This window comes from Antechinus flavipes, chromosome 3 (assembly GCF_016432865.1).
Source record: "Antechinus flavipes isolate AdamAnt ecotype Samford, QLD, Australia chromosome 3, AdamAnt_v2, whole genome shotgun sequence".
Taxonomy (NCBI): domain Eukaryota; kingdom Metazoa; phylum Chordata; class Mammalia; order Dasyuromorphia; family Dasyuridae; genus Antechinus; species Antechinus flavipes.
In genome coordinates, this window is record NC_067400.1 from 250,587,269 (window position 1) to 250,613,245 (window position 25,977).

Below are 25,977 nucleotides of genomic sequence, written 5' to 3' on the forward strand. Positions count from 1 at the left end.
TTGCATAAAAATTGCTTTACAAAAGAGGCCTGTGTAACTGCCCATTTAAATAAAATAACTATCTGTAATCATGAGAGCAGTTCCTACTGTTGTTGCATTTGCTCTCATATGATTTCAACATATACATGAGTTCCCTGTAGAAGAGCCTTTAGGCTGTATTTTGTTTAAATCAATTTTTTTATATGTATAGATGATTGATAAACATAGGATTTTTTTCTTTTTAAATAAATTGTGACAGTGAAGACGTCTGCTGTAGAATATTATTTTAAAAGCTACATGTTCAACTTCTCATATTTTCATCAGGGTTAGAGACAGGCCATGATTCTTTTACTTTATTGACAGAGGAACCTTCCTCTATCAGTGAATGAAGGTTGTATTATCTTATAGTTCTTATAGAGTTGCCTAGGGAATTGAGAGGTTAAATGACCTGCCCATGATCATAGCCAATGTGTGACAAAGGTAGAACTTGAACCCAGATCTTCTGTCACTAGAACCACTTTTCTTTCAACTGTGTCACACTACTTTTCTTCATGAAAAATACTCAAATACATAGATGTAGATCATTTTTTCAAATATTAGGATAAATGGGGATTGGTAATTAATCAATAGTTTCCTATTAGTCCTTTTTAAAAAGAGTAGTAAAACTATCTGTGATTGTTTTCCCCCAATTATTTGGTGTCTAAATTTGTCAAGTATAATGAGAATTTATCCCTCAACCTCCTCCAGATTGACACCAGCAGCACAGATGTCTTCTGTGACCCAACTTTTTGCATGCCAGTTGCTCTGATTGTCTTTGTTTCTTTTTCCTCCTTTTAATCTCATTTCTAAGTGCTCCTGAGATAATCTAAATTAACCTGGCTTTCTGCAAACTAGTTTTGTCTCCTACTGGTCAACATCTTCCCCATTGGTGGAGAAGAATATATTGTATTTATTTAACTTGTCTCATTTGTAAATTTCTCTCATTTAAAAAGAAAAATCAAATCTTTTTCCTATGTAATTTTCCCAGCTCATCTTCCTCCTTTTCCTCTATTTTTAATCTATAGAAGTTCATTGAAACTTTTTAAGAACATCGCTCATTGTTTTTTTTTTTTTAGATAACGCTTTCTTTTCTGTGCTTAAGTAGACTAAGGGCTATGTTATAGGAACAGCAGCCCTCAGTAGGCTTCTTACCACTGGTTTTAAAGAAAATCAGTCAGTGTCATAATGTTGGACTTAGAAATTAAGAGTTGTAGTTCAAATATCAGATATATCACAGGTAGTTTATATGGTCTTGATACATATTGTTTCACTTCCTCTGAGCTTCATTTTCTTCATCTATCAAACAGGGACTGGATGAAATGATCTCTAATTTATGTCTAACCATGCTAAAAATCATATCAAGTTGTTAATGAATGGAATTCACTGTTTGTAAATAGTCCTTCCTTTGACCCTGTTCAAATACCTTTTGCTCCATTTTTCACTGAATGTCTTCCAATTTCTCTGAAGTAGAAGCTCCCCAGTACTATTCTAATCTTAGAGAAAGAACTGATAGAGATGTATAGAACAGTTGTGTGTGTATACATAATTATTTGTGTCCAATGGTAACCATGGGGAGGGGAATTGGGGGGAAAAAGAAATATAATAACTAATAAATATGTAAAAGGAATAGCAAGTTATACACAAGAGATTTGCAGTTTCATAGGCGATCATCTTTTTTTGTTGTTATGCTATGTTCAGGAAATGTTTGTTTTATTCCACAAATTAAAAGTAAAATAAAATAAAAAATAAATTGATTATTAAATAGTCAAAAAAAGGAAAAGAATCTAAGCTCTTTCATAGTAGCTCTCTGGTCTTTTTCCAAATCTTCTAAAGTCTGACTTGAAAGGAAATCCTAAATGTAAACAACATTTAGTCACGTCATATTTCCATTCTTTTCTTTTCCTCCAAAGTTTCTGTTTCATGGAAGTTGTTGGCTTATGTACACCAATGATTTCCTTTTCTCAGTCAGTCTCCAAGAAGATTCTTTACTTCAAGATTTTTCCATGGTAAAAAATGGTATCAGCTGTCAGATGCTTATATTCATTGACTGCCTAACCTTCTTCCTCTCTTCCTTTCACAGAGATATTTAGAAGAGATAGGGAGAAGAGAATTAGGTGAATTTTACAAATATATAGCTTGTTATGAAATTTATATTTTATAATTTATGTTTTAATTCAGAAATATAACCTTCAGACATGTTTTGCATAAAAACTAGTATACCTTATAATTTAGTTGTTATTCAACATATACTCTTTCATAGGAATCACATTTTAAAGGTATGACCTTTAAGGACAGATTAAATTCAAACCAATACAATAATTGGATTTTGTTTTGTTTTTTTCCTTCCTTCCAGACAGCCTTTTGGCTGGCATTCCTCAAAAAGTCAAGTTTACTGTCACTACTGGCTATTATACAATAAAAAATGGGGACAGTCTACAGCTTAGCAATGCAGATGCCATGCTTATTCTATTCCATGCAGAAAACAGAGCAATAATCTATTCTAACACCAGAGGTAAGCATTCACTTGCCATAACATAAATCAGCAAGATAGTGAAAATACAGGATTTCCACTTTAAAGTAAATAGCACAACTATATTCTAGTTGTTGGTTAAGAGATGTAATATTGTTTTCTCCTCATTTCCCTCAAATGATTGAGGATTATAGTGTTGTACTGCAGTTTATATACTGAGTTAAGATAGATCATCTTATGTTCTGTAGTCTCCATACATTCCATATGCTAGAAGGGCACAATATCTTTTTTTGCTTAGGTAATCCCCAAAAAAATACATACAAAAAGAATTACAAAATCATCCCTCATAATCAGAGCAATATATGGACATATGCTTACAAAGTAAATATTCTGAAAAGATCTGTGGTTACTGTATATTTCAAAGGGAATTGATAGGGGAAGGAAGAAAGGCATTAATTCTCTGTTTTGGGGGGAGAGTATAATTTAATTATTCTGTATGATTTAATTACGTTGGAAAAGACTGAAATAGCTAAAAATCCCTGCCAATGCTGCCTAGGAGCTGAGTGGACATTTTGAAAATTCTTTGCTATGTGCTACCTTTATTAAAGTTGGGAAAACTAATAATAATGCCATTGTGTGGTTTTGTAGCACCTATAGACCTCACAGTTTCCTCAGACATTCTCATTTGATTTGTTTTGACTCTGTCATGGCATGATGAAAAGTGATGGTATCCACACTCCACAACTAATTACTGCCAAACTCAAACTGTAGCCTAGGTCTTTTAAGTTTCTTGTCCATGCACCTTTTTTTTTTTATTTTAAGTGACGTTTGCCTTTTGATATCCTCCTGCCTCATTTGTAATTTTCTCTAGATCCTTTAATATAGATTTAGCCTCTTCTACAGGCTGTCATGAACATGAATTGTATCCCTATTGCATTGTCTGATAATATGAGAAAGAAGAAATGAAGGCAGAAAAATGACTTGAAATTGCACTGTGTCATTTTTAGAGAAATCTTCAGAAGCATCGCTCATGATTCAGTCCTCGGAGAAAGTCACCAGTGTCAGTTTGCCAATGGCTCCTGCATATCACATGATTGAATTTGAATTAGAGGTTCTTTCTTTACCTTCTACTCCAACATCAGGAGAGAGTGACAAACTAGGAAATAAAGAACCTCAGAGGAAAACTAAGGAGAAGCAGAAAGCTGGCAACTGCATGGTTACTCTAGACCAAAAAGTAAGATGTGGGTTTTTTAAATATATTTTTATATATAAACGTGCTATAGTCTCAAAAGTATTAGAAATGAAAATGATAGTAACTTCTGCTTATCATTCTCATTAAGTGGTTAAATTGCTTCAGTACCCAAAGTCCAAAAATCTACTTCAATAAAAATCAAAGATATAGAGGATTTATTGATACTATCAGCCTCAAATGAGTTTTTACACTTAATTTCTTTTACTCTCTCCAACCTTTAATCAAAGGGGTACATGAGAGCTCACTTGCAAAAAAAAGAGAGAGAGAGAGAAAAGACAAATTGAGCACAAACTTAGGGATAGAAACAGTTCTGCACAAAAATTTAACAATTGCATAGGATTCTGGGACTTATGCTTTACTGGAATTATCACTTTTAAGTAATTTGCATGAGTTTTGGTATATTAAAATGACAAACAGGTATAACCAGCTATGTTCTGGTTTTGTCTGCTGCAAACTCAAAAGATGTTGATAGCATCTACATCAGGACATAATTTGCCATTGCTACTTGTTTTAGTAGCTTTTTGTTTGATCAGTGATTTAGGAGTCAGAGAACTTAGGTTCAAATCTGGCCTCTGGCACTATTTGTGTGACCTTAGGCAAGTCATTTAACTTCCCTGGGCCTCAATTTCTTCATTAATAACGTGGGTTTGGATTAGATAATGGCCTCTGAGATCTCTTTTAGCCCTACAGATGAGGTCCTGTGTAATCCCTGAAATTGTGGATGAGGTGAATTATTAATAGTCTTCTTAACGTATTACAAGTTAAAAGTTTCTAGATCTAAATACATGCCAAATATCATCCATGAGTTCAGCTTGTAAGTTAGTACAACTTCTTAATTTGTTCATATTCTTTTTTTTTTCAATAAGCCCATTTCTGGAGTATGAATTTTGTTCTAGGATTGGCCATATTAACATAAATATGCTATTTGCATCTTCTGGTTTTTTGGAGTCAGATCAATAATGAAATGCAGGCAACAAAGCAATAGAAGAAAAAGACAAGGATTATGATTTTTTAATGAATATTTTATATACTATTATATATTCCATTGTATAGACATATAATTATCTCAGACCAAATGTAGTCAGCTGAAGAGTTTTCTCCCTGAATTAGTTTTAATTACTTAAAGGAAATGTAGCTAAAGGAGATCTTTTTCTTTTTTCTTATGTCTTAGATTTCATGTTCACTTTGAAAAATAAGATTTGAGCTTACATATATAGTCTGTCCTAGGATTCCAAAATTATTGGTAGATTCAGTCAGAGTGGCTGTTGGGTGTCAGGTAAACTCCATAGTTGGAAGCAAACTAATTTTGAGGCTAATTTGTTGTGATTTGGGCCCAGTCTAACAAAATGATCATCTAGTAACTCAGTTTTTTTTTTTAATTTATTTTTGTGTTATATATTTATAAGAAAGTGGTTGCTAATAGCCTGCTGTGACTACAGCACCTCTTTGCACCTCTTTGCAATAGCAGTAAGGTCCCTTTCACTGGCTACACACACACACACACACACACACACACACACACACACACACACACTTAAATCACTAGTTATAGTTAGTCTCTTCAATGGTGACCAAAAAAAAAGTGCTTTACAAGAAACCAAATATCCACAATCACTAATCCATATTTTTGTTTAATGATAAGAAACTTTGCTGCTACTTGATGACTACAACAGATTCTCCTTGGTGACACTTCATGAATGTTGACAAATTTCACTGTGTATTTTACTTGTATATGAATTTGATTATGGGCTCCCTTTTTAGTGGATTTGTTTGCTTGATTTTATTTATCATGCAGAAGAGTGATATTTGCAGTCATGAAAACTAAGTGGGGTTGGAGAATAGGGGTGGTGTTTTTAAAAGTCACATGAGTACCATGAATGTAATTTTTTCCCCCTTTTAGGTGTCTATTGATTGTCCATGGTCAATTTACTCCACTATTATTGCATTAACATTCAATATACCTTTTAAGGCCACCCATTCTTTGCTGTCAGCTGGAAAACGGTAATTAAATATTAATGATTTATTTCTTTTCCCAAAATGTCTGAAGTGGAGACGCTATTTTTCTAATCATAACTATAGTAAAGAGGGAGGGGAGGAATGGGGCCATATCTTTTTTTTTAATGATAATAAATAATGAAGAATAACTTTATAAACTTAGTCATCTTTGAAACTGTTGAGAAAGAAACCAGAGGTTATTAGGTTTCCTTATGTATTTAGAAAGTAGTTCTTAGTATTTTTGTTTGTTTTGAAGGTTATTTTGGTTTCTTCATATTTTAATTGAAATAGTTGCTGGAATTTGAAAGTTTTTAGTATAGATGTTTTTCATTCACAAAATCCCTTCATTTTATTTTGTTTCTTGAGCAAAACAAACAAACAAACAAACCCTAAATTCCAAAATAAAATAAAGCTACCATTAAATCAAGGGTGGAAGGGTATGGGGGGGAGTCATAGACTCAAAGATTTAGAAGTAAAAAGGACCTTAGAAGTCATCAGGTTCAGTCCTCCCCATTCCTTTTTTTTAAAGCAAATGAGGAAACTGAGGCCCACAAAGTTGAAATAGCTCACTCATGGTAGTAAATAATTAGACCAAGGATGTGAATATATGTCCCCTGATTCTCAGTTTTTTCTACTTTTCTAGCCTTTCCCATTATGACCACTATCTTCCGGGAATACTCATTTTAAATGTCTCTTAAAATGTAGTGCTCAGAACTGAACATGATATTCTAGTATCTCAGGCAAAATTATGTCACTATTTATAATTCCAAGAAATCATGTTTCTTAATTTGACATTCTTCTGCACTTTTATTTATTTATTTGCTTGTTTGTTTATTTATTTGTTTGTTTCACTTTTTCGAAAAGTGGTAATGATGGGTGCTCCTAGTTCCAAAAAACCCAGGTAAGAGTAATTAATTGTAAAGGAAAAAATCACATTTCTGTGTTCTTCCTAAAAGATTTTATGAAGTAAATTAACTGAGGATGTTGAAACGTGCCTTATCAGCTAATCATAAACACACAAATAACAAGTTCACCTTGTTATATCAGAGGACTAAAAATTGCTTTCCTAAATATAAAATCTGTCCAATGAGGCTGACCAATTTTTTCTTGCGTTTCTTGCGCTTTGTAATACAAAGATAAATAATACCTGTTCACTTCTTTAGAGACCCTCTTGTTTACTTAGATTTTTACATGAAAGAAAATATACCTCAAAAACTTAGTTACTTGTGAGACCCTGAATTAGAGGAACATTTTTTGCTCCATGTTAGATCCTTGTGCTCATTTGAATTAGAGCTTCAAGGGCCCTTAAACCTCATGGAGCAAACTGAAGGCCAGAAAGATGGAATGATTTGTCTGAGATTTCACACAATTAGGGGGAAAGCCACCATTCAGATCCAGGGTCTCCAACTCTCCAAGTGCAACTCCATTCCTTCTGTTATATCAAAGTTAATTCTCATGAAAATAGAAATTTTTAAAAAATATCTTCAAAGACCCAGGGAGCAGTTGTTAATTCTATAAAATAGACTATGATACTAATTATTTTAAAAGAAATTTGATATTTTGTTTTTACCTTACCTTTCATAGTTCGTGTTTATTATATGTGCCATCATTCTACCTTTTTCCTATTCTTCCTTCTACTACTTCCTTCTACTCTTATCTTCCATCCCAACCTATTTTAACCCAACCCATTTTAATGGGCCACTCCCTTGTCTTCTCCTTTTATTCAGTTCATTCTCTTTGCCTGTAATGCCCTCTCCCTATCTTTATCTTTTGAATTCTTATTCTTCCTCAAGAGTCCAAATCAAAAGCAACCACCTCCAGAAGCCTTACCTAATGTGCAAATTGAAAATTACCTTCTCACACAGACCTCATATTAGCACTTTGTCTTATAATTTTCTTATAAATATTGTGAGTTATAGCTATCTATGTATATTAGCCCCACAATATACTATTAGCTCTTTGAGCTCAGGCCTAGATTTTAAATAAATCTAGTTTCTGCTTAGTACCTAAAAATGTGCTCTGTACACAGTAGGTACCTAATAAATGTAGTGTTCATTTTGAAAATTAAATTGAAATTTCAGTTCCTTGATATGAATCCTTAAAATTTGAAGAGAATCCACTTCTAACTTCTTTCCAGCATATTTCATTGGAATACTTATTAAGCCTGACTTGTGAAATTTGGATATGATAGTATAAATCCCAAGTTGGTATGGTGGAAAAAACAAGGAGAGGGGGAGAGTATTTTATGTTCGGTTTTACAAAACAACAAAGTAGCTTATGTAGAAAAATTGGGTCTTATTGACATAGTTCTACATTAGGAATCAAAATAAATGCCTATATAACTAACATACATCTTTTTTTTGATCATTGCTATCTTACCTCGGAGCATTTTGTAAATTTTATTTGAATCTTATGTAAATTTTATATATGTGATAATATTATTATTATTTGGTCCTTATATTAGTTCCTTTTAACAGGACAGAAATCAAGTTATTAAACTTTAAAGTTAATCAGCTTTGTGGGAATTGTTATTTTCCTGTTTATTTATTTTTTCTTTTCTATTTCAGGAAATATATTCAAGTTTGTGTACAGAATTTGTCAGAACTTGGCTTTCAGCTATCAGATAGTAACCTTATAGATACTGGTAATAGTCCAGACCTGCAACTAGTTCCATTAAACACTAAGTGCCAGAAGGTAAAAATTTTCTCAAATTTTGCATTTGTTTCTCAGATAACCAATGTGAGACTAAAGCATTAAAGTGTAGGGTCTGAATTTGCATTATTGTACAATTTTGGATAATTCATTTAACCTCTCTATTTCCTCACCTCTAAACTAGTAAAGTTACTATTTCTACTACCTGCCCATCTACCTTATAAAACTATTTTAAGGAAACTGCTTTGTAGTTGTAAAATACTAACCACATCAGCATGAGCCACCAGTTTTTTCCTTCTGTGGTACATTAGCAAAGTACTAGCTCCATGAGAGACATTCCATGAATGTTTATTCACTTTGAAATAACACAAAAGGAGAGGGGGAAAATATTAGTGAGTAATTAAATAATCAAATCTACTTTGGTTTCCTGAATTTTATGGTTGTGAATCTACATGGTTGTGTTCCTTTTTTTTTTTTTTTCTCCCCTTTTCTGTATTGTGGATATAGGAGAGGATGAAAATCATTACCTAGATTTCCTAATATCAGTTTATAGTTGTACATGAGTGCTATGTACACGGGTACTCTCATTAGATGTTGTAGTTTGAAATGCCTACAGTTAGAATAGCTGGTTATATGAAAAGTAAAAGTGCATATATTAGAATAGTTTTGTCAGAGAAACTTGTGTTTGTCCACACTGCCTGGCTGCATTTAACCTTGCTTCTGCTGATCATTTTTCTGTGTTTATTTAGAGTAGAGTTGTTATTTGTTTGGGGAAGTTAAAAAGCTCTTTGTGGCATTTTTTAATAAATATATATTTTTAGCAGTTTGGAAACCTCCCTAAGTTAATTCTGAACATTAGACTTTGTAGTTTTACCTTCTTGCCTTTAATTGTAGCTTTATACAAAATCATTGCATAGTCCATAAATTAAGTTCTTCTTATTTTTTTTTAACTTGATGTTGCATATCAAATAATTGGCATGAATGTAAGTGTATACTTTGTGGACTTTAACTTTGTTAAGAATTATTATTTTTATCCTATTGTGGAAGTATATGGTGAGATGCCACACATTGATAAATTATCGTTATTTTATTTATTATTATTACTTTTTTTTTTTTTTTTGTGATCCCTTATGCTGTGTAGCTTACGGAATCATAAAAAATTAAACCCTTTTTTACCAGTTTGTGCAATATTCTGCAGGGGAACAAAGCCAGGCAGGAGGATCCAAGGGAAGTGGTGGGTGATGCAGAACCAAAGAACAGCATATACATACAGGTATATCATAAAAGAGGGCTTTTGTTTAAAAAAAAAATACATAGTATTGCCTATGCATGAAACAAATCTTTAATTTAAACTGGAATGGCTATTTTGATATAATGCTTCTGGAACTGTTCATAAGGGGGGGAAAAATATCTTTTTTTTTTTTTTCCAGCACATTTACAGCAAGCAGTCAGTGTTTTTTGTATGGGAGCTACTGTGGACAAAGGAACTTCCACCTTCTCTGCATTGTCACTTTTCACTTGATTTTTATCCAGCTTCAGAAGACCGGTCTATTTCCTTAAAGCCGTTTAGTTATGAGTTCCAAGTAGAAAATTTTTTTGTAAGTATTATATTGATATATTCTTTACTGTGCTTTAAAACAGAGTTTGGAAAGGGATATGAATGATGAAATAAAAATATATGAAAGGGAATCACTTTTTTAAAAGACCATTTAAAAAGAGCAAAATTTTTTAACATTTTATATGTTGTCTATATTCAGGCTTTATTCAGAAAGTACTATACAACAAGAGATATTATCATGGACTCTCTTTAGATTTGAATTTCCAGACACTTTTGCTATACATCTAAAAACTATCTAGTGATAATACAAATAGTTAACTTTGGTTAGCTCTTGTTTAAACTTGTCAGTCTATTAAACTGTATTTAAAATCAGCCATTACTATTTCTTTAAAGAACTTAAATAATTTTTTTCTTTTTCAAATAAAAATTTATGGATATTTGTTTTTACATCACTTAAGTTTTCCTCTGTCTCTCCTCTCAGAGATCCATGTATCAAAGAATTTTTTAAAAGAAAAGTAGGAAGAAAAGGAAAAAGTCAGAATAATCAATGAATACATTGACAAAAATAAGACATCATGTTCTACACTAATAAACCTCACATCTCTACAGGGGATTGAATATTGCATATTCTTTTTTTTTTAACTTAAAATATGTAATTCTCAGAGATCAGAAAATGCTGTTAAAATCATGAAGACTTTTTTTTTTTTTTGACATTCAAAAATCTCTATTTAAAATATTTTCAAGGGGTAGCTAGGTGGCACAGTGGGTAAAGCACCAGCCCTGAATTCAGGAGGACCTGAGTTCAAATGTAGTCTCAGATATTTAACACTTCCTAGCTGTGTGACGCTGGCCAACTCATTTAGCTCCAATTGCCTCAGCAAAAAAAATCAGATGTTATTTTAAAAAGTCAATTACTCATAAATGATTTAGGGCTAAACTTGGTAGCCAAATAACATTAAGATTATTCATGGTGGCTTTTCTCCCTAAAAGAAATTTAATTGGTTGACTAAGTATGACACCAGGATGCATATATGTGTATGTATAAAAACATCTATATCTGTGCAGTATGTGTGTGTGTGAACACACATATATCTATATTTGTAGATCTAAAGTTGATTATATTTCCAGAAACAGAAAAGCAAAAAAACAAACAGAAAGAAAAATTAATTCCTATAAAATTTAAGTACTCTAAATGCTTTTCTTATCTTGCTAAAAGAAAGTAATCTAAGGATCAAGTAATAAAAACATGTCATATTCATATAGGATTTATAAAATGTTCTAAGATAAGACAGCAGTGGCCCAAATAGACATAATTGAACTCAATATGCATTCATTTGTTTATTCCTAATATAGATCTAAGCTACTAATAGCCAACTTTTCTAAATGATTCACACATAGAGACAGAGTCCATGGTAGCTTTTTTTTTCTTCCTTGTCTTCCAATTGCAATATATTTTTTTGATGTGAGAAGTTAGGTATATAAAAGTTATTATTACCAGATTTTCCTCTTCTCCCCCAAGTTTCTTTTTCTTGTTTCCCTTCTAAAAAACCTATTTAATATTAGCTAATGAGTGAACTTAAACTATTGGTAGTCATTCTTTAAGCAGAAAAATGCTTCAGAAACAGTAAAAATATTCTTGAGTTGCTGTAGTAGGTAAGATATGTGAATTTTAAGTATAACTTTTGTCTTAACAGCTAGTACAAGTAGTTTAATCCCAAAAGCTAGTAATTATTAAATAGTAAAAATCAATTTAACAAGAGAATGGCAATTTAGGCGTATTCTCTTAATTTGTTAATTTCAGGATCAGATCCTCCTATGCTGTACTTACTTTAGTTTTATCTTCAGTAATATTTTGAGAGCTTCACAGCATCCAACCTTCTTTTTCTTACTCTTTAATTAGAACGCATAAAATAAAATAGCTTACAGATAATTTCCCAATAAGTTATCTAAGAGAACATATTAATTACTTCTTTGCCATTCTTATCTCTGAATATTCTTGATTTTAGTTAGTTTTCTTACATCCTATTTTTCATGTAAATTTTTCTTTCCATTTGTAAGCAAAAAAAGCATAAATCCATGTGAAAAGTGCTTTTTGTATAAGAAGAAAATCACCTTGGTAACCAAGTTATTCTTTCTTCCCCCTTCCTAAACTTGGAATTACCTATAAAAATTGTGTATACATTCCTAAAATCTTAGATTTCAGTTATCCTTATAAGTCCTTAGAGAATTTTTTTAAACTGATGAGGTTTCTGTCAGCCTTGATTGTCTTTCTTTAAAGGGCTTGTCCTTTTTTTTTTTCTTTTGAGCATACCTACCCCCAAAGTGAATGTCAGAGTATGAACCTCTTACCACCTTAAACAAATTTTGATTCTCTAGTTATCAGGGATAGTTTTGTATTTTGAAGAATGCTAATATAGTAATCATATGTGAGAAGCTAATTTAGAATTGGTTCTTCAGTGGTAACAATGTCATAAAGTCATCTGTAAGAAAAGACACGTAAAACAAACTAGCTCCAAAATATTCACTTATCACTTTTTAACCTCATCAATGCTCTTTTTTAGAAAACAATTTGCAGGTTTCATTGTTAGTGCATAACTCATTAGATGTGTCTTAAGTATGTTATTTTTTAACAATAGCTAATTAATTTTCCTCTATCTTTCTCCCTCACTCAGACATTATATAATGTGAAAGCTGAGATATTCCCTCCTTTAGGAACAGAGTATTGTAAAACAGGTTCACTTTGTTCTTTGGAAGTGTCTATCACACGACTTTCTGACCTCTTGGAGGTGGATAAGGATGAGGCATTAACGGAATCTGATGAATATTGTACGACAAAACTTATGTATGAAGGTGAGTCTATAGACTTTCTCATTGTAATATTGTGAATAATCAAATGGCCTGGTTCATATTAGGATTATATAAGGTTAAAAAAAAGGATTATATGAGGTAGTTTTGCTCTTACATTTTATAAAACTTATGTCTTCCTAACATGATGTTTTGATAGCAAAATGATTTGCTTCCCCTTTTAAATTGGAATTCACAGTTGTATTTCATCATATAATGAAGTCTTAAATAGACAAGTTACTAAAATTCACTTGCAGATTTTGGATCCATTCATTTTTTTCCCCTTTTTGTAAATGACATATCTCTTTATTTTCAGTCATGCCCTCTCCTAGTCTGCATTCCCAGTTTACCCACTGGATGTTTTCACTATCTCAAATTCTTTATATCTAAAACAGAACTTCTCTTCACCTTAAAAGCCAGGTCATATTTCTGGCTTTCCTGATTATTTTAGTCTTGCCCATTCTTCAATATTTAACTTCCATCTCTTCCATTAAACCTTCCATGGCCCATGCCACTCAGAGTGATTTTTCTCTTCTCTGCACTCTTAATTTGCCTATTATGCTGATTTGGCAATTTACTGCTCTCTCTTGGGACATCATTGTGTACTTCTAAAACTTTTCACTTTTGAATTTAACTAGATTGTAAGTAAGCTACTTAGGAATTTTCTGTCCTACTTCTTTATAGTTCTCACAGTATCTTGTATAGAATAATGGTCATAATAAAAGATCCTGTATCTATTAAATAAATTAATAGGGTTCTGTATCATTTTTTAAGTGATTTCCTTCTATTTACTTGCTCCATTTTTTTCTTGTGGACAAAAGTTTATTTTCCTTTTCTCTCCCCTGGCTTCTTCAAGGATCTGTCATTTCACTTGTGTGCATATTCTATCCAATAATTCAGATTACAACCCTTCTTTGTCTTAGTAAATGCTAGTCTTAATTAACTTTTTAAAATTTCCATATTAGTAAGTGATCTGTAAGCAATTTTCTCTGAGTTCTCAAAAGCTTGACCAGTGTAGCACGAGTTCTGATGGGTCCTATCAAAATGCAGATTTTTCCCGATTATCACTTGACAATGTGCCTTTCATCTAAAAGCTAAATGAGGAGAGGCTAATAGAGGCTCCTTTCTATAATCTTTCAAGATAGCACATGTTCAGAAGGTGTAGAAAGGCTTTCAGCTCTAGCTGTAGTCGCAAGAGAAGGAACTATAAGAAAATCTTATACTAAATTAAATTGTAAAGACAAGAGTCTGACTAGAGGAGGAGGTTGAAGTTGGAAATCTACTGAATTCTGAAGTTGGGGTCTTAACTGAGGCATTTAACTCTGAAGGCATTATAGGTTTTCACTCCAACAGTGAGAATTTTTTTTGTCTGGGGATTTTTCTGACAATTTATAGCATCTAGGTAGACTAACTTGCATAACAATTGCAGTATATGATTCAAAGATGACCAAATCTAAAAGTGAAGTGGTTCATCTTCTCTACTGTGTTCATAGAACTCACAAATAACAAGTTGTAATTACTGCATCTAATTGAAAAAAGTATAGCTGAACATTTTCTGCAAAAAAAAACAAAAACAAAAAAAAACAAGGTTAGAGGAATGCATCATGTCTACATTGAGAGAGATGATACAGAAGCAGCTGTGACAGACTTGTCACCAAAAAAAAATAATAAATTGTTTTTTCTGAATGACAATGCTAAAATAGAAGGAGCACATGGCAAACCAGTTTTTTCCCATCTGGAGTCCTCATGAAATTTGATCAAGTTTGATTTTAAATTGTGAAAAACTTATGAAAGAGAATCCTGTTTGGAAGAATATCACAGTTTTATCTTCTATTTTGATCTTGGTTCAAAGTCCTTAGTTATGATTTTGGCTTAAAAATTTTAAACTTCAAACTAAATGACTGATATTTGGGGAAATATTGGTTATTCAGACCTTGAAGAAAGTAGTAAAAAGTTTGTTTTTGGAAATAAAATGATTTTAAACTGCTGTTAATGTTTCCCTTCTGCTAAATAGTTCTCCATAGAGAAAGAGATATATGCCAAAATGAAGACTTAATGATGGCTCAAGTATATGTTAATGTTTTATTTAGTATGACAGAATTTAGGATACTGAGAGATTTATTCTTAGAGAGTATTGTGCCTCTTTTGAACATCTGTCTCAGAAGAAGAAAAATGCTCTGTTCTCCATTTCTGGGTGGAGCCAGATCCAGAACATGTCTGTGAGAATTGATACTGCCAACAGGAAAGAGATTGATTATGGAGAAGTTAAAAGGTAAAATTGAAAAACACAATTTAAGAAGTTTAACTTCTATTTTTGAGATACTATTTTTCTCTCTCTTAACTTCCTTCTTGAATTGATATTTCTTTTTTTTTTTTCCTAATAGAACTCAAAGTTTATTCAGGCAGTTACAATAATCCTGTGCTTTTTTCTTTTTTTATTATTATAGCTTTTTATTTACAAGATATATGCAGAGGTAATTTTTAGCACTGGCAGTTGCAAATCCTTTTGTTCCAACTTTTTCTCTTCTTCCCCTCACCCCTTCCCTCAGATGGCAGATTGACCAATACATGTTAAATATGTTAAAGTATAAGTTAAATACAATATATGTATACATGCCCAAACAGTTAATTTGCTGTATAAAAAGAGTCAGATTTTGAAGTAGTGTACAATTAGTCTGTGAAGGAAATCAAAAATGTAGGCAGACAAAAATAGAGGGATTGGGAAGTCTATGTAATGGTTCATAGTCATCTCTTAGAGTTCTTTCCCTAGGTGTAGCTGGTTCAGTTCATTACTGCTCTATTAGAACTGATTTGGTTCATCTCATTGTTGAAGAGGGCCAAGTCTATCAGAATTGATCATCATATAGTATTGTTGTTGAAGTATACAATGATCTCCTGATCCTGTTCATTGCACTCAGCATCAGTTCATGTAAGTCTCTCCAGGCCTTTCTGAAATCATCCTGCTGGTCATTTCGTACTGAACAATAATGTTCCATAATATTCCACAATTTATTCAGCCATTCTCCAATTGATGGGCATCCACTTAGGTCCCAGTTTCTGGCCACCACAAAGAGACCTGCCACAAACATTCTTGCACATACAAGTCCTTTTCCCTTCTTTAAAATCTCTTTGGGATGTAAGCCCAGTAGTAACACTGCTGGGTCAAAGGGTATGCACAGTTTGATAACTTTTTGAGCATAGTTCCAAATTGCTCTCCAGAATGGCTGGATGTATTCACAATTCCACCAACAATGTATCAGTGTCCCTGTTTTCCCACATCCCCTCCAACATTCCGCATTACCTTTCCCTGTCATTCTAGCCAATCTGAGAGGTGTGTAGTGGTATCTCAGAGTTGTCTTAATGTGCATTTCTCTGATTAATAATGACTTGGAGCATCTTTTCATTTGGCTAGAAATAGTTTCAATTTCTTCATCTGAGAATTGTCTGTTCATATCCTTTGACCATTTATCGATTGGAGAATGGCTTTGATTTCTTATAAATTAGAGTCAGTTCTCTATATATTTTGGAAATGAAGCCTTTATCAGGACCTTTGACTGTAAAGGTGCTTTCCCAGTTGAATCGATATTTCTAAGAGTAAGGCATAACTTACTCTTATGGGAGTATAATGATGAGGTGAGGTTATTAAATGGAGAGAGATACTGGAACCAATGGATCCATATTTAGTCCCAGGGCTGGACAAGACTATTATCTCAGAGTCCAGCCTTAAGTATCAGAGGGCAAGCTTTTTTATAGGATAACAAGAACAATGACATAATGGGGGAGGTACCTGGATAGGGATAACTTAATGGGGGTAGGCCCCTAGGAGGACACAATGGAGGGAAGTTACTGATATTCTAATGACATCTAAAATGGATAAACCTTTATGCTGTCAAACATTAAGAAGGAATGTGTATAACCTAAAGATTTTTATCCTTTATCTCATCAACCATTTAAGAGGAAATGATTATAGCTTGGGGTTTTGGGGCAGAGCAGCTGAGGTAGACCTTTTATCTCATCAAACCTGAGGCAGAATAACTAAATAGGACAATTAGGGAAACTAGGTCAGGACATTGTGGTGTTTTTCTTTTTTAAAATAATAATGGTTTTCTCTGGGAGCAGGTTTCTCAAGAGAGGTTTTCTGGAGGCAGCCTTAGTTTCAGTTAAAAGTAATAATCACCTAAATGCAGCCAGCTGGTAAAAATGCAAACAGTTATTTTCTTCTTTCAAAATAGCCGGATTAGTTGAGGCCTATCTCTCTGCTTGGATCTAAGAGCTCTTGCAGCTTTGTCCTTTGCTTCTGCTTCGTCTTTCTTCAGCCTCCAGCCAGCCAAGTGGAAAATGGAATGAATCTCTCTTGCCTCTGAGAGAGGGATTCTGGCTCTCAATCTCCCAGAGTGCTCTGTGTCTGTCCCAGCATGCTCCTCTCCAATCTAATTCAGCTGAACTCCCTTGACTGGGTCACTGAACTCTCTTTATGCTCTTTTCTCCGAGAGAGTGGGATTATGGATTTTCTCCCAGAGTGCTCTCTGGCCCTAAGAGTTTCAAGAGAGGTGTGAATTCACAAAGTTACAAAGTTTACTTTGTGAATCTCCCATACTTGTGAACCCCAATGAGTACTTAAATACTTCTTGCTTATATGAGCTCTCTAAAGGTGTGAACACAAGAATTGTATCAATTAGTTCTACTTAATACCTTGTTTCACAGTTCTGGCCCAAAACATCTCCTTATAAGATCAGATCAATGATACTGAACCATGCTAAATTAGATAATTATTGTCGCTATCAACTCTAATGACTTAACAGTTTGTAAAGATTCCAACATCTCCCGCTTTCTTTTGTTTTAGAACATAGAGTGGTCATGACCTCCCTGACTTCTCAAGGAGGTGTGAACGCCAATAAGAAGGTGATCACACCTTCCCTGACTGCCCAAAAAAGCTATGAAAACACCATAAAAGAAGGTGGTCACGCCCTTCTTGACATCTCAGGAAGGGAGATGAAAACACCAAAGGAAATAGGAAGTCAAATCAGATTAGCAGGTTTCTGAAGGGGCTCACTTGAAACAGGTATACATAAATCCATTAATATGGGAGGCATTACACATAATTTACATAAGCACATAGCAGTATAACACAGGCTAGTAGTAATGTAACAAATAACATGAATCAACATGAAAATTTACACATGTCCATAAGTTCTAGAAATAATCCAAAAGGAATCTGTTGTCCATTAGTTCATGTGCCAGGAATATTCCTGTAAGCGCTGAAGTACTGCAGTAGTCTCATCAACAATTTTTCATCTCAAGGAATCCAATGATTCTTGCTGGTTTTTCAAGAACTAAAACAGTCTCATCTTGTGTTAGGAAATCCAATGATTCCTGAAGATTTTAAAAGTTCTTTTAACAGTCTCATTGTCAGCCATGCTCTTTCTGTGTCAGATGTTTCTTAAATCTTCTCCTTTGTTTTGAGGTTTTTCTCTCTTTCTGTTTCTCTCTGATGGACAAGGCAAATGCGTCTCATTGGCATCCATCTGATTCCTTCTCCACCGTAGAGATACAAGCAAACCCTCTTCCCCAAGCAGTTAGCCTATCTGGTCCCTTCCATTCACCACTTTCTGGGTCTCTCTCCACATCACCTGGCGATTATCTAAAGATAGTGGAGCTGCTCGCACTGGACACTGCTCTTCTGGTGGGTTATAAAACCTGTCTGCTGGAGCCAGTGTGTCTTTATTAAAGATTAAAAAATTAATGATATAGAGAACTAAGTTTGTAAAGATTCCAACAGGACATCAAAAGGGAACTTTGGCACAACAAAGCTTTAGAGAAAATAATAGAAACTTTCCCAATAAACAGGAATCACACAAAGCTGCCCTCAAGAACACACGAGTCTAAAGAAACACATAGAGGAAACAAAACCATCCCTATTTGTCGCTGATGTGGTGGTGTACTTAGAAGATTCTAGGGAATCTTCAGAGAAACTGCAATTATTAATAGCTTTAACAAAATTGTAGACTAGGAAATCCATTCAAAACTACTACAAAATGGATGGCTTTCTAGCTTATATTGGTGTGTGCTGAGTAATGTAAGACTCCAACAATGAAATAGTAAGAGCCTTAGATTAAACAGGGACAAATCTAAAAAGAGATATAAGCTACTTCATTAGCCTAGGACTGCCCCCAAATGCATCCAGAATCTGTGGACATTTTTTTTCCTCTGGACACAGCCAGAGAAGCAAAGGATGAAGCACAACAAAGGAAAGCCTATGTCAGAAAGTCCAAGGTAGTCAGTCCATATATTATTCAGATCAAGGAAACTTGAATAGGAGCAAGAAAACATGAGACTACTGGGAAAACTTCCAGGTCAGAAATAGCAGAGCCCTCATGAAGAATTTGTATGGGGTAATACAGGACCATTCAATATATTGATGAGGGAAACCCAGAGAGAACAGAAGAAGCAGCAACACTCCAAACAAGTAAATCATAAGTTGCAATAAAAAACCATCCAATATTCTGATCCAAGAGTGCCTGCCACAGAACTGAGCCAGAATATTGAAGTTGGACACCTGTCTGAAAATAGATACCCTAGGGCAGGTAGAAGCCCATAGTAAAAACCCAGGAAAGTGAGAAAGGACTAAATAAGGCCTGACTATCCCCAGTAGATTTTTGAAAGAGTCTAAACCTGGCCTTGGTGCTAAATCTCAAACCTGTAATGCCAAAGAAACTGACAAGACAGAGGTTAGAGACCAATTCAATAGTTTATTAAATGGAGAGAGATACTGGGACCAGATGGATCTTGGTCCCAGGGCTGGATGACACTGTCATCTCAAAGAATCCAGCCCTGAGTACTGGGACAGCAAGCTTTTTTATAGGATAACAAGAACAATGGCAAAATGGGGGAGGTACCTAGATGGGGATAACCTAATGGTGGGGAAGGCCCCTCAGATGACACAATGGAGGGAGGTTACTGGTATTCTAATGACATCTAAAATGGATAAATCTTTATCCTGTCAAACATTAAGAAGGAATGTCTATAATCTAAAGATATAAAATCTTCATCTCATCAACCATTTAAGAGGGAATGATTATAGTCTGGGGTTTTGGGGCAGAGCAACTGAGGTAGACCTTTATCTCATCAAACATTAAGAGGGAAAGGTTATAACCTGAGGCAAAATAACTAAATAGTACAATTGGAGAAACTGGGTCACAACATTAAAAGGGAACTTTGGTACAACAAACCAAGAATTGAGACTTTAGATGTGATAAAATAAAAGTGACCAAACACTAGAGAATTTTTTTTGGGTTAAGAATCTTCATTAAAAAAACCCAGAAGAGAATTAATCAAAATAACTACAAGGTAAACCTCAGAAAAAAATTTCTTGGCCACAAAGACAATATGAGTGCTTGAAATAAGTAGAGCAAGAGATTATAAATTAAATAATAAAAGCACCCTAGGAAAGGATTGGAGAATAAATTATTTAAAACAAAAATTGGTAAATCTTGCCCAAGAAACAGACTCCTTATTAAAGGAATTCAAATAGCAGCCAAATTCCATGAAACAATAAGAAATATTTGGATAAAATCAAAAGATTGAAAAAAGTGTACAAGATGTAAGATATCCAATATCAAGTTATTCATTTCCACTCCTATTGTTGTTTGCTTGCATTTTTGTTTTTTCTTCTTAGGTTATTTTTACCCTCTTTCTAAATCCTATCTTTCTTGTGCAAGAAGATGACTGTATAAATATATATACATATATTGTATTTAACATACACTTTAACATATTTAACATGAATGGAACTACTTGCTATCTAGGGGAGGGGATGGAGGGAAAGAGGGGAAAAGTTGAAACACAAGTTTTTGCAAGGGTCAATGTTGAAAAATTATCTATGTATGTTCTTTGTATATAAGAACATATAATAAATTTTTTTTAAAAAAATAAAAGAAAGAAAATATCAAGTTATTAACCTGGAAAATATTGTAAGGGGAGAGATTTTAAGAATCATTGGGCTCCTTCAAAGTCATAACAAAGCAATAAAGATAATTGTCAATTTTTATGTAATACTATGTGCCAGGCACCATACTAAGCACTTCTACAGTTATTTTCTCTTTTGATCATCACAATAATTTGTCTCAAATGAAATTTGTCTCATAGATTAAAGCACATTTTCTCCAATCATGATAACATTTTGTTAACAGGCATACTACCTATGCCTGTTACCAATAAAATGGGTCCAATGCTTGCCTTAGTGACCTTAAAGACCTAAAATTAAAGATACCGTTCATTTTTATAAACATAGAACAAAGCAACACAAGGTTGATGAGAAAGTAATACAGTTGGTTATAAAGTTAACATCATTGGAGTGAGGGCAACATGATTGGTTATATTAAAGGATTTATACACACATGGAATTAGAACCACATCCTCTGTCTCAAAAGATTGCTTTATGAGCTTATGGAATCCAACTGTAACCCAAGCCTATCGATAGTGAACCAGGGATAATAGACTCACTGACTCCTGGGAATGAAATTAGGTTACTTTTCATTGGCAAAGATAAGGCTAAAATAGAACAAGGTCAACTTTTTTGTTTTCCTTCCTTATTCCCGCCATTATAGAAGATAGACTAGACTCAGCTCATTCCATGTGTCTGTTGCCCTGCTGGCTTCAACTTTGTGGAACAAAATATCCATGCTATATGCACTTGGTGTCCTGTCTCTGTCCTGAATCACCCTGTTCTCTTTACCCTTCTCTCCCCTTGCTTTCTTAGTTCCATTTGTGTGTGTTGTTTCCCTCTTTCAGTTGTCAGCTTATTGAAAGCAAGGATGGTCTTTTCATTAATTGTGGTCTTAGGGCTTAGTGGAGTGCCTGGCACATAGCAGGTGCTTAATAAATGTTGATTGGATTGGGATATAAAAAACCATGGGACTTTGAAAAGTTGAAAAGTTAAATGAAAGTATCTTAATTTTTAAATCATCCAGCTTTTAAGTAAATAAGCAATAAAATTTAACACTTCTAAGGATAAGCTTTGCATAGTTTTATTAAGCACTGACTATATGAAGTACTGTGACAGGCACTAGAGATAACAGGCCAAAAACAGAATAATCCATGCCATCTGAGTACTCATATTTTACTCTAATAGGTAATCAGATGTCAACAAGTAAGTGCATGATAGTTTGAGAAAAGAGAAATTACTAACAACTAATTAGAAAGGTGATACATAATATCTTTGAAGGAAGCTAGATTTCTCAAGAAGTGAAGCTAGAGTATTCCAAGCATGAAAAACAACCTGTGTAAATAAACAAGGTGGAGATTGGCTTACATAATAAAAGGGTTTGTTTTTTATGAACAAAATTAATATTTCCTTTTTTTTTTTTTTTCAGTTGTCGACAATAGTAGTAATTGGGCAGTATGTGGGAAAAGTTCTGGAGTTATCTCAATGCCTGTGACAGCACGAGCAACTCATAAAGTCCACATGGAAGTAATGCCTCTCTTTGCAGGCTATCTCCCATTTCCTGATGTCAGGTTGTTTAAATACCTCCCTCATCATTCTGCTCATTCCACACAACTTGATGCGGGTAAGAATTTTTTTAAATAAGGAAGATTCCATATTAGAGATTGTATAAACAATTTGTGTGGAAGAGAAGAAAATAAATTAGTTTTTAAGAACTTTTATGGATTAATAAATAGTTGATGAGATACTATCACTCTAGAAAATATTTTTTAAATGATTATTTGTGTTTGAGGGAATATATACTTAAATTTTGTTTCTTGAACACTGGCAAAAATTAAAAGTTTTTGCTAAAACTTCACATTATCAAATATAAAAGAGATTGTTTTTAAAAACAGGAGAATGAAAAGACATAGAGAAAAAAATCTTACCTAAACAAATCACTTGATTATAAAAAAATAAAAATGAACAACTTTGATAACATAAAATTGAGAATGAATGAATGAAAACAGTAGAGTCAAAATTAGAAGAGAAGGGACTTGTGAGTTCTCATCACTCCATTATCTGATTATCAAAGAAGAAAATAATATAAAAAGGCAAGCATACTAGTGTGCTGCTTAACTGTGGATTAGTTCAGCTTTTCCAGAGAACAGTTTGCAACTAGTTAGAGATAGGAAAAGGCACCTCTATGGGAAGGGTGAGGGGAGGGAATGAAAATGTTTAAAAATATCAGCACTTTTTATTGTAACAGAGAACTATAAAGTTAAGTTTCCATCAACTGAAGAAATTTCTGAGCGAACTGACAATATTAGCCTAATGGAATGTTATCGCATTGTTAAAAAAATGATAAACCTGGGAAATTCAGAGAAATGTGGAGAAGACTTGTACAAACTAATGAAAAATGAAATTAACAGAACCAAGAAAACATTTAATAGAATAACCACAATAATGTAATATAAAACATTATTTAAAGACAAATGAAAATATCAGTTACTGATTGGGGGGTGAGGGGCGGGATGAGGGGGGAGGAAATATATTCCATTTCTTCAAAGTGAAGTGGTAGATTTTAGGTGTGGAATGAAATAAATTTTTTGACATGGTGAATGTGTTTATTTTGCCTTTCTTGAGTCTCTTACAAAGGAAGATTCTATTTCTCTGGTAGAGGGTTGGAACATATGTAGAGGTGAAAATAACAAATTTAAAATATTAAAATAAACCCTCAATAAATTATCAAAATATCAAAAAAAATTAAGTGGAAAAGATTTTTTTTTCTTACATATAATCTTTTTGAGCTAATACTAAGAAATAGAAATTAATATATTGATATGCCTTATAAATACTTAAGATTAAACTTGTGATTATAACATTGAGTTCTATTTGAAATTATTTGAGGTGAAAATGTAACTTTCTGGTTTATTTTTTTCAGATAGCTGGATTGAAAATGATAATCTGTCAGTGGACAAGAATATGGATGATCAAACTGATAACAGTAGCCAAAAGAGCAAAAGCAGTTCCCATTCAGCAACCAGTGTGGAACACAAAGGCTTGCCAATGCCTCGACTACAACCGTTTCCATCTGGACAAGTCTTTAACTCAAGCACTGGCATGCAGATCTTGGTAATCCCTAGCAAGGATGACCACATTCTGGAAGTTAGTGTTACATGACAACTCCATGTGTATACCAAACAAATATTAGAAACTGGATATGAATGCACTTTAAAGGATCATAACCTGATTGTTCTTCATTGTAATATTCTGGCCCTAACTAGAATTGTGGTGATGCTACATTTGCCTACCATGGAAGCATTTGACAATTGTACAGATTTCATTGTACAATGCAGCTTGTATCAAATAGTTTATAATGTTACTTTTAGAAAATGTTCTATGTGATGTGTATTATTTATGTCATTTATCCATCTCCTAATGTCCCTGCTGTTGTGTTCCTACAGTGTCCTCCCAGATGTCCAATTTTCTTAACTTAGTTATGCTGCTGATAAAATAAAAAATGCTTGTAATTGGGCTATCTAAATTGAGCAGCCTTTTAGTCTGCAGATTCCTTTTTTGTATGTAAATCTGTTTTTCAGATAAACCTATAACAAAACCTTGTAATCCTTACTTGTTGGTTTGGGTGTGGCTTTTTGGTCACACAGTTGCCCAATTTCTGGACCAAGGTAGTTTCCTAAATCACCTAAAAAGAAAAAAAATGATCTTTTAACCCATAGCATCTCTAGGACCTTTTCTAAAAAAAAATAAAATAAAATAAGCATAATAAAAAACCACCTTGAGGAGTGGGGGAATTAAAAGGGGGTAGGGGAATAACTTAACCCCTTCTGTGCCTTGGGATGTCTGAATTACAAGGATATTTAAGGTCTACTGGTGAAAATTTATCAGGTTTTTGAACTATTTCAAGAGTACTCTTAAAAAGCTAGACTTGGCCTTCAAAAATAAATTGGCATTCAATTAATTTAGTTATGAATGTTTCTTAAACCTCTTCCACCCAGAATGTTGATGAAAAATCAGATCTTGGTTTTAGGTAAATATTTGTTATATTTAATTGTCACAATTTATGTTCTTTGGGATTATTTTGTTGATTTCTTCCCAATTCTTAACCTCAATTAAAATTTTTACTTTACATTTAGTTGTGGAGTATTTAACCATTTTTTTCACACTTTAAGTGCAGAAATTAAGTTTAACAATGGAGGCTATTGCAGGGATTTAATGTATTTTTTCTTTGGTTATGGGGAAAAATTAAGGTCCTGGAAGTAAACTTCTGATCAAGCAAACTACAGTTATACCATACCAACTAATTATTTTGTTCTCATTGTTAATTTGCTTGTATATATATACACACACACATATATAGTTAATAATTATTTTAAAAAAGAGAAAAAGTCCAAACTAACTGAAATAATGTTTTAAGTTACACCAAAAATCAAGAACAAAGTCAATGTGTGTTAATTTTTTTTCGTTATCAAAGGTCAGAACTTGTAAATAAGTGCTATATGTTTTAAACTTTTTCCAGCTCTCAAAAGCTATGTATTTTTGTACATATTAAGGACTCTCAAATTCACTGGGAATGCTTTTGGTTGGGATTTTATTTTAAAAATCCATGCAAATTGATAGTTTAAGCAGATGGTGGGGCCTCTTCTGAATAACCTCAAAGGTATGAGCCTTAAAAAGAGGAAAAAAAAATCCTCATAGCTGCAGTTTCAACAGGTTGTTAAAGATACCTGACAAAAACTGATTAGTATTCTTCAGCATAGGGAAGCACAGAAATAATAATTATAAAATATTATCTTCGTTTTCAGTATTCTGTATGTTGTGTTTAAGTCATTCAAAGAAATAAAAGTGTGATTTTTTTTTTCCATGTTCTTCTCATTTGTATTTGACTGGAGTAGTATGCAAAAATAATAAATATTTAGTTGTTTACTAATTTGCCCAAATAATTGTACTATGATTACATGAAATTTAAAACCATTAGTTTTAATCATCCTACTTTAAGGAAGATAGAGTTTAAAACTCTAATAGTTGTGTTTTGTTTCTTATAGTTTTCTTTATGGAAATTATATAATTGCCCCACAAATAAATGACTTGTAGTTGGCAGATGGAAGAAATATATAAGATTAACAAGAACTCCACTGAATAGAAATATCATTTACAGCAGGAAATAGATCAAGTAACATCTGTACTTCACTGTAGTATGCAGAGAGTGTATTTTCATTATATCAAATTTAGAATTGCCCTATATC

At 33.2% G+C, this 25,977-nt stretch overlaps 1 protein-coding gene across 3 annotated transcripts in view; it reads left to right on the forward strand.

The window, feature by feature from the left end:
• The window catches only part of TRAPPC10 (trafficking protein particle complex subunit 10), a 96,176-nt gene extending 70,581 nt beyond the window's left edge, over positions 1-25,595 (forward strand). Inside the window, exons 16-24 of one of the 3 annotated variants that reach the window (XM_051984876.1) lie at positions 2,372-2,530; positions 3,496-3,722; positions 5,641-5,741; positions 8,303-8,429; positions 9,586-9,660; positions 9,818-9,985; positions 12,618-12,795; positions 22,161-22,355; positions 23,655-25,595. In XM_051984876.1, the coding sequence (XP_051840836.1) occupies positions 2,372-2,530; positions 3,496-3,722; positions 5,641-5,741; positions 8,303-8,429; positions 9,586-9,660; positions 9,818-9,985; positions 12,618-12,795; positions 22,161-22,355; positions 23,655-23,893 (1,469 nt within the window). In that variant the 3' untranslated portion in view covers positions 23,894-25,595. Of the gene's footprint in view, positions 1-2,371; positions 2,531-3,495; positions 3,723-5,640; positions 5,742-8,302; positions 8,430-9,566; positions 9,661-9,817; positions 9,986-12,617; positions 12,796-22,160; positions 22,356-23,654 lie in introns of those variants that run through there. The other 2 variants (XM_051984877.1, XM_051984878.1) reach the window with 2 other exon arrangements.
• Positions 25,596-25,977: the final 382 nt, after the last annotated feature.